This window comes from Solanum dulcamara, chromosome 12, assembly GCF_947179165.1.
Source record: "Solanum dulcamara chromosome 12, daSolDulc1.2, whole genome shotgun sequence".
Taxonomy (NCBI): domain Eukaryota; kingdom Viridiplantae; phylum Streptophyta; class Magnoliopsida; order Solanales; family Solanaceae; genus Solanum; species Solanum dulcamara.
Genome location: NC_077248.1, coordinates 51840133 through 51849371, shown reverse-complemented (window position 1 = coordinate 51849371; position 9239 = coordinate 51840133). Strand labels below are relative to the sequence as shown.

The following is a 9239-nucleotide window of genomic DNA, read 5'->3' as shown; positions in this document are numbered from 1 at the left end:
TCCTTTGTCCCTTACCGCTGTCAGATTAATGTCAAGGGTAAGGGCGCATCGCATCATGTCACTTTCAAGGCTATGCACCTTACACCTTGTGGCGGGCCCTGTCCTTTGACAAAGCCCCCTTTTTTCTTTGTTCTATCTCAAAATTATGTTTATGCTTGTGTCTTGATCTCAAAATTATCTTATAATGCAAGATATACTACGTTTTATTTTCAATTTTTCTCTTCTCCTCTTATTAGAAAAGGGAGAGGTCCCTTTCTAGAACATGTTTAGTTGTTACTCTAAGATGGTGATTAAAATAAGAACCATTTTCATTTTAGAACCGCTAGTAGAAATATATGATTATGTGTTAAGTAATTAAAAAATGATTACAATATTATTTTTACAATTCTATCATATTTCTCGACTTCGAAACTCCCTGTATAAAGAATTTTTTTTGCATATTTTGTTGAAGTTCAAACTTTTCAACACAATGCTAGAGTTCTGCAACTAAAACCCAAGTGTTTTTTTCACTTTCTCACTCACGACCCCACTCTCAATAACAAACTCCTCATGGCGTTAAACTAATGAATAAAATCAATTCTCCCATGTATAGAAGTTTCCATAAGTTCTATTCACGTTTCAATTTTCTCTGTAAATTCACTCAAACATAACTAATATCAGCATTAGTAACACTAACAAAATTCTACACCATATTTATACATCCTATCAAATGACTTAGCATGTGAAAAAAAACATTTAATAGTAAGACAAGCTTTAATACCGAGATTATCTCCATATGAATAGAGTTCGACACTGAAATCTCCCCGCCAAAAATGAAAGGTTTCGAAATGTAGCCAAGCAAGATAGTTGAAAGTGAATCCAAGTAACTCTTCATGCCAATAAGATCTCTCTACTACAATGACTAATCAGTATAGTCTAACACCTGGTTGTATTCATAACTTAAGAAATACACTTGATAAATAAACTAATCTTGTCTACTCGAGTTGCCAAGAGGAGGATGTCAAACCAGTTGGTCATATGATGATCAAGGCCATTACAAAACCAATGAAACTAACTTGTACACATTTAAGTCAACCAGACAACTAATTGACTTAAGCTTCTGAAATTTTTCAAACAGCTGAAGCATTGAGAATATAGCAGGAATGTCTAAGGATTACGTCTTTTTGAGAAGATAGCCCAGAAGGATTCCCAGCAATGCAATGATGAGAACATATATAGTTGGGATACCACCACGACTTCTGTTACGTTCCTGTCGCAAGAGCTCCTGCATAGGGCAAAGCTCATTAAGTTCAAACACAAAATTGAAAAGGTGATATTTTAGCTTCTTTGAGCCAGAGTAGGCAAAGGCCACTCTCTTTTATGTGCCATTCATTTCAATGCAAATAGAGTGTTGAACTCGAAACTTCAAAAACACAACCCAGCCTAACCCTTCTTTGTTTGACACAAGGGAGAGATGTTGGGTACATATTATATATAAGAAATAAGCATTAAACCAAAGTACAGTCCAAGTCTCTAACTACAGAAAGAAATGAATGATCATGTGATGTTATCAATGTGCCCGTAAGTAGGGGTGAGAAGTACATAAATTTTTGAGAAAAAAGGGGGAAAGCAAGTCATCAAATATTTTATATATAAGAGCCCTTACCAATTCTTGCTGAAGCTTGTAATTTTGCTGCATAACAGAAATTTTCTCCTCTGTCAGCTTCGAAATTAGTGCCTTTGTCTGCAAACAAGACAAAGAACCCTCAGCCTTCATTCATAATACTAAACCAATAAAATGGAAGTATAGAGAACTACTCTATCAAAGGTTTGGTCAAATTGGTACCACCTTTATAACGAAACAAGTACTCAATAAGATAAGTAACATGAAAATAGTAATGTAGGAAATACTTAACTAAAGAGTTCTTCCACGACTCCACCTCAGTACAATGTCCCTTTGATATGCATGATTTGAACTAACCATATTAATCATGACTGAACAAGACTTCAGATAAATATCGCTTTGATATTCCAGATTTGAAATGACCATATTATACATATTCAAATGGGATTTCAAAGGCTGAAATGTTTGGAGGTAAGGACTGTTTAATCATCTGATAACAATGGTTCAGTATTTTTGGCAATTAAGTCCTGTACAGTGTATTTACAGGAAGTCTTGTCAAATGAAAACTTAAATTAAGTCATAATCTTCTATGAAATGCAGCGGGCACAGTATATGTGAAGTCCGATAGATTTTGCCGTTGGCATGCTGACTAAACTATCAGGAAAACCCGCAGGCTAATAAAACCTTGAGAAAACAGCAGAAAATAATAGCCTCAAATATAAAACCAAATCTATTCCTAGACAAAGGAAACAAGTGCTGTTCATGATTCAATTGGCGCCATTACCTTTTAAAAAAAACGCATACCGTCTATATTGGTCTAAACTACAAATTCAATCCATTCAATCTTTTAGAGTTACAGATAAAATTTCCCATAAGTTAACACATCTTTAGAAAGAACTGAATAAATGAATGAACAATTATCAAAGGAAACGCCCTTATGTGAGAAATGTTTTCTGCAATACGTGATAAGCATTACCCTTTCAATAGTCTAACAACAATCTTACATATATGAATATATAATTACCAAAATATAATAATTAAGAGAATAAATAGAGGACTCCTATAAACTTAACATAGAATACAATATTTAATATGAAACTTGAACAATCATTTGCTTTGTTTATCAAAAAAATTGTCGATAAAACACTATCTCAAATCAGAAAAGACGTGTACTAATAAATCTTGGTTTGGTTTGTGAACAAGAAAGAAAAGGGAAATAAAGTATTTTGAAGGAATTGAACATCATAGGTAAAATATACAAATGTTTAATATATACATACATGTCGGTTTGGTTCTTTTTTCCACCAAACCAAATACACATCAAATTTTTAAGCCAATTTGATTTTTCCAAAAATAATTGGAAATGCAAAGCAGTGGGAGCTAATTATTCTCTAAAGCATAATATTGGAATCATGAAGATCCCCTATTCATCAAAATCATTATGCTATTTGATCCCTCAATTCCACAATTGCATATCCAAAATAGAAAACAACCTAACCAGGGTTCATTCAGACCTTCAATTAAAAGAGTATAGAGTTGATCAAAATATCAGCTTTAAGAATAATTTTCTCCATTTGCTAGTCCATTAACTCATAAAGTAACTCATTTCCTCTAACTTCCAAGCCATATTAGTCTTGGAACTCCTTGCATTCTTCTTAATTTCATGATAGCTGTATTTGCTATTCATCTTAGCAACTCAAATCATCAGAGACCGTTTTCTTGCTCATTAGAAGGTGACTAATAAAATAGGTAAAGCTTTTCTCACGCTCTTTAACTAATAAATTTTATCCATCAGCTTTATTATTTTTTATCTTCTAATCTCATGAGTTTCATTTGTTTTGGGAGCTCTGATTGTTCAAAGTTTCTATTCAATAAATAGGACCCTTGAGGACTTTATTAGAAAGACTTGATTACTGATGGTGAATTGATTTTGTATTGTAATCTCACTCCCTATATTCTCTGTATTTTTCTCTCTTTCCTCTGTTTCTCTTGTTCGTCATTTCTCTCTTCCTTCTCTTTCTCATTTCTCCTTTTCTCCTCATTCCCTTTTGATGTGGCATCTATTTGATATCAGAGCACAAGTTTGATTTATCGCACTGCACTCTTTGAGTACCCATCGCTGAACATATTTGTCATCTTCAGTTTGCTAGTTGAAAAATGTCCTATTCAATGGAAGGATCACCTATCATATTCTACGACTTACACTTTTTGAAAAGCAGTCTCATTCATCGATGCTGAATTTACTCCAACCAATCAAACGGGATAAGATAACAAGGGCATTTTAATATTATCTGCTGGTTAGGAATAAAATAATGATAATATTGTTTTAGAGATATGATTTTATCTAGAATATCTTTTAGTTAAACGGGTTATATCTATTAATTTAAGGTAGTCTTTATCTTCTAGTTATAGAAATAGTTTTTATTTGTTTTAGGAGTTTGGACTTCAAAGTTAAAGGACCCTTATGTACTTTATTAACATTGATAAAGTGATTTGGCATTGTAATTTCCTCTCTATTCCCTCTCTTATCCTCTTCCTTTGTATCTTTTTCTGTATATTTCCACTTCTCTCTGATCTCTATTTATTTTTCTTTCTTCCGTTCCTCATTACTTTTCTCCTTATTCCCACTTGGTGATGCATCATTAGGTCATTTACGCAATTAAAGTTGGTGTACGTGTGTGTGTTTATCTGCATAGTGGTGTACATTGTCAACTGGTTGGATCATTAGGTCATTTACTCAATTAAAGTTGGTGTATGTGTGTGTGTTTATCTGCATAGTGGTGTACATTGTCAACTCGTTAGATTTCAGTTCAATTTTTTATCTAATACCAAAGCAAAGAGAATAGTGTGGGTTTTTCTAAATTTGACACCAAGCCGTACCAAACTACTAACCCATTGGTTTATTAAGTCGATTTGAGTTGTTGTTTTTTGTTTGTTTTTTCTTAAAGACCCTTAATTTCTACTATCCTCAAGTGGAGGATCTCAAGAGGAGTACACAAAAGTAGTCAGAACTGGAAAATGCTTGTCTATGCTATCCATAAAAAAAAAATTGGGGATAAATAATTACAATAATAGACTATATTCACCAGCACACAATCCTTATATTTTTCTCCTATTTTAGTATTTGTTGATAGAGAGATAAAACTGGATATTGATAGTCAACTTGTGAAATCAATTCCACTGAAGGAATCCAAGAGTAATACTTGGGGATATGCTTCATCCTTTTAATATGTTGATTTTATTCTGTCAAAAAGTATTCTCCTGAAACAGACTAAATTGGAAATCTGTAAGACATAAAATCTTTAAGTGTAATTTCTTCCAGGAATTAACTTCTTATATTGCCACAGATAGGTTCCCTATACCAAACCATTGAAAGTGGGATATATCTGGGGGATGTCAGGGGGAAGGAAGAGTTTGGGGGGAGGGGGAGAGGGGGGATAGGATGTCATGAATTAGCACAGAGGCTACCCTACTAACCAAGATGGCAAGAGAGAGCTACTGGCTAGAATGTAGAACAGTGAACAGACTTGGGCCATCCTTTTGGATAAATAACACCACCAAAAGGCCAAAGAAACAAATAGAACAAAATAGATTGGTAAAATGATCAAATATTGGCATCGACAGAGCAACTAAGTTCATAATAGATCAAGTCATCAAGATGAACAAGCATTTTCCAATGAATGCACAAAGTGCATTAGAAAGAGCAATACCTCACATAATTAAAACCAACAGACACTGTTAAAGAATGCAGGAGCAATAAGTAATAAAGGAAACATATAAAGACAAATATATGAAATCCTATGGTTTCTGATACCAGAACTTCTCATTCAGGCTGAAGTCCATATATGGTAACAATATTGATACTAACACTAGCAAACAAGTACTTAAACATGAAGATTACCTCCGACGAGCTGTCTTGCTGCTCATTATATGCCCTTGAAATCTGTAGCAAAAATATCCAGGAACTTTACGTTCACTTCAGTTCTGCTTTCCAGAAAGGAGAGATTTTATATTTAATAACATCAAGATAAGGCATCGAAAAACTTACATTATTAAACTCGGATGTATTTACAGCTCCATTTTCAGATACTGTAGCCCTAGGAGAGGAACCTTCCTCAGACCCCTCCCTCACAGGCGATGGCACTTGAGGTGGAACATAAACCACTTTCAACTTGCAGTCCTCCACATAATTCCCCAACTCCTTATTGAACTAAAACCAAAAGGTGCATATAATAAACCACGCTAGTTCTCATGAATATGGAAGGAGGACACTAAATATTCTTACAAGTTACAGCAACTTAAAGTTTTACCATCTCGGGAGTAATGTCCTTTGCAGTAGCGCCAGGGCTTGCAACAACACTTTGAAGCAGGAATTTATCTTTACATTGCATGTCTGGTGGAGTCTCCTTCTGCGCTTGCATTGTAACTAAACCATAAATGGTAAAAAAAATTACTTTCTCCATCGCATGATAAGAAGTTTTATTAAATTCACTTTCATGATATATTAGTAACAACAGAGGGAAAATATTCAAATAATCGCAAAAACCTAAGCTTGATACAGAATACATCACATCAAATTGTATATTAGTGTCAATCATTTCGAAACATCCCAAATTAAGTATGATGAGAGACCTATGATATCGCTGGAAGAGTGAGGCATGACAATTCCAGTGTTGGGCCTTACACAATACTTCTTCGGATTCGTCGTCTTCACCTAAAAAAAGGAAATTCCAACCTTCACAATTTCGATTTAAAAAAAAAAAAAAACTGCTAACTACACCTTCAAAATTAGTAAATTACCTTGAAAGCAACAAAATCATCGGACTTGTTAGTCAACTGCATGGAGCATGAGATCTGCTTCTTCAATTCAACTATCCAAGAGCACAGAACAAAAAATAAATTAATTAAAAACAGAGGAAGTGTAACGCGAATCTGAGAAGTGAATAAAATGCAAAATTGAGAAGTATCTAATTTACAGATGTAGAGAAAGTTACAGGGGAATTGAAGCTCCACAGGGTCGATTTGAAGTAGCTCTCCTCCGTTACTCATTCCGACGCGATCTTGTAATCGGACGGAGAAGCGATTTTCCAGTACCGGAGGCTAACTGAATGATTTTGATGGCGAGGATCTCGAATAGAGAGAGAGAGAGATATGGGGGTTTTCGAAATTTTGGGGAAAACAAGATGGAGAGAAAGAGACAGCGTGACCCGGGCGAGTGATGGGGTGCCAATAAGCAAAACGTGATAACACTGTCGTTTGTCTGTGTTTTGATGTTAGCTGCGTTTAAATGCGGCAAGTGTTTTCCTGTTTGGTGTGACCAACTCTTACGTTTTTTTTCTTCTCATTAATTCTTATGTTTATAATAAGTTTGCATAAATTGAGTTTTCAATTGTTTTGACATTTAAAAAGTCAAGTTTGAAAAAAAGTTGCAAAGATCAATTATAATAAATTATAGTTGAAAATAAAATAAACAAAAAATGAATAGAAAATATTTAGGCTGAGGCGCGGATATCTCACTGTTTTTAAAGATATTCAAGCTCACTGCGGCATAATCTACACCGATCGAGCAATAATACTCTTGACTTGTTCCCTCCAGAATACAACGGCCCAACAAAGTTGTACAACTCAACCAACTCCGAATTAATCGAAGCGTTCAAAGCTACAAAAAAAAATATTTTCCTTCAACATATAACTATTCTCTTTTGTATAGTGAATATAGTTGAAAATTTAGAATATTTTCTTGTCTCAACTCTCTCTTTCACTACTACACACGACAATATTTTTTCACACTTAACATATTTCATCTCATCTTATTAGACACTCACTTCACAAAGGAAGAAACGCCACTATTTATAAGTGAATTTTTTTTTCTTGTCTTCAATAGGAATAAAGTGGATAATAATGTAGGTAAATGAATGAAAGAATCATGCCTTGGAGGTTACATGCGTTACAAGGCATAATGAGATATGACACTTAGTGGTTACATAAATTACACAAAAAATATTTGACCACATTCTTGCCAATTTATATCCACTAAAATAAAATACTTTAATATTGAAATGTCTTGGTCCAACACACATAAGGCACTACCAACGGAGGAATAATCGCTTTCTCTAGATCCTTCCACCACATGTCCTTTTCTACTAATGCTACACGCTCTAGCCAATTTTACCTAATACAGGTAATCTTTCGCTTTTTGGACATAGGGTCACAATCATTACCGAGGGAGCGAGAGGAGAAACTATCACGAGCTTTATTGGTTACTCCTCCTCGAACCTGCTTCGATCTATGTGAAACAAATGTTGATCCCATTGCATTAAATCAACTTGCATGGTGTTGCTTGTTTGTTGGCCTAACGATGGTGTGTCACCTCAATCAGTGAAGAACCTTATTTCTACCGCCTATAAATTTGGAGATTTTTAACTTATTTTAATCCTTCACAATTTTCTCAACCTTCTCCTCGCATTCACACCATGTATTCATCCTCTAGCTTCGTCAAAACTTTTTTTCCCTAGGAGTGCTTCAAAGAAGAAAGGCATTGAGAGCAATGGTGCCACTCTCTAACCTTGCATCAATAACATTGTCCCTAGAGTTTTTTTTCAAAGATAACTTTAAAATTCTGTTATGCAACCACACTAGGACAAGAGACAGGGGCGATTGGTGATTATGCTTCTCTAATAAACGAGACTAAAATTTTTATTGTGAGACCCCGTGTTTCTTTCGCATAATATACATAGCATAGTATGAGTGTATGAGGTGTATATGACTTTGTGTATCGCTTCATGAAAATAAAATTGCAAAGGGATGGAAATATCAAAGAATTAGACTAAAGTTATAGGTCAAGAATGCCCTTAAACAAGTTTGAGTTAAAGAAATGTGTCATGTAACACGCCGCCCATTCGGAAGATATAAATTAACCAATACCTTCGAGATAAGAGTAAGAGTGTCTTATATGCTAAGAAGGATGTGCTATGAGTTAATATAGTCACGCAATAATTGTAAGTCAAGTTTTGAGGTCAAGCAAGTTGCGAAATAAAAGTCGGCAAAAGTTAGCATAAGTTTCTATTATAAACTTTCTGAAATCTAGGTTAAATGTCTTAGAGCTTTTCTCCCAATATGTAAAGCTTTGGAAGGCCTCCTATATACCAAATCGAAGATCTACAAGTCTAGTTTCCAACGCACTAAACTGTTCGTCCATATCACTTCATAATAGAGAGATATTTATATTTTCATGAGACTGTACAAGCAGGCACGTGAAAGTGGGCCCCTAGCTTCTATGTCGGTCTAGCTTTATAGTAGTTAATTTTCCTTCTTTTTATCTCATTATTTTCATGCAAATAAGAATAAAAACAGTCCTAAATCCTCTCTAAGGGCTCGTCAATCATTCAATCCAAGATCTATAAGATTTCAATATGATTTCACCTTTGGAATGTTCGTAGAGATTGTGTTACTTCTTTCCTCCTCGTTGGTTTTGATTTGAAGGATTCTTCAAGGTAAAGAAGTCTCATTTTTAGGTGGTTTTACTACTGTTTGGAGGTAATAATTCTCATCCTTTATTTTATTGAGTAAATCCAATTTATAGCTAAGTTATGTAAGCAAGAACACATAAATAGACGATAAAAAAATCGTATTTGAA

General features: G+C 34.4%; 1 protein-coding gene across 1 annotated transcript; it reads right to left on the bottom strand.

Annotated features, from left to right (window-relative positions):
* Positions 1-846: 846 nt before the first annotated feature.
* On the bottom strand, positions 847-6871 carry LOC129876691 (vesicle-associated protein 1-2-like). Its single transcript, XM_055952178.1, has 8 exons — positions 6598-6871; positions 6404-6474; positions 6236-6317; positions 5914-6029; positions 5652-5813; positions 5505-5546; positions 1646-1723; positions 847-1264 (listed from the first exon to the last, which is right to left on the bottom strand). The coding sequence occupies exons 1-8, from the start codon at positions 6650-6652 to the stop codon at positions 1154-1156; spliced, it is 717 nt and encodes a 238-aa protein (XP_055808153.1). The 5' UTR covers positions 6653-6871; the 3' UTR covers positions 847-1153.
* Positions 6872-9239: the final 2368 nt, after the last annotated feature.

Excerpts from the sequence above, each read along its gene's own strand:
- LOC129876691 (XM_055952178.1), bottom strand. The coding sequence starts at position 6,652 with ATGAGTAACGGAGGAGAGCTACTTCAAATCGACCCTGTGGAGCTTCAA. Across the intron at positions 6,318-6,403 it reads ATGATTTTGTTGCTTTCAAG|GTGAAGACGACGAATCCGAA; the intron begins GTAATTTACTAA and ends TCCTTTTTTTAG. Across the intron at positions 5,814-5,913 it reads AGGACATTACTCCCGAGATG|TTCAATAAGGAGTTGGGGAA; the intron begins GTAAAACTTTAA and ends TTTTGGTTTTAG.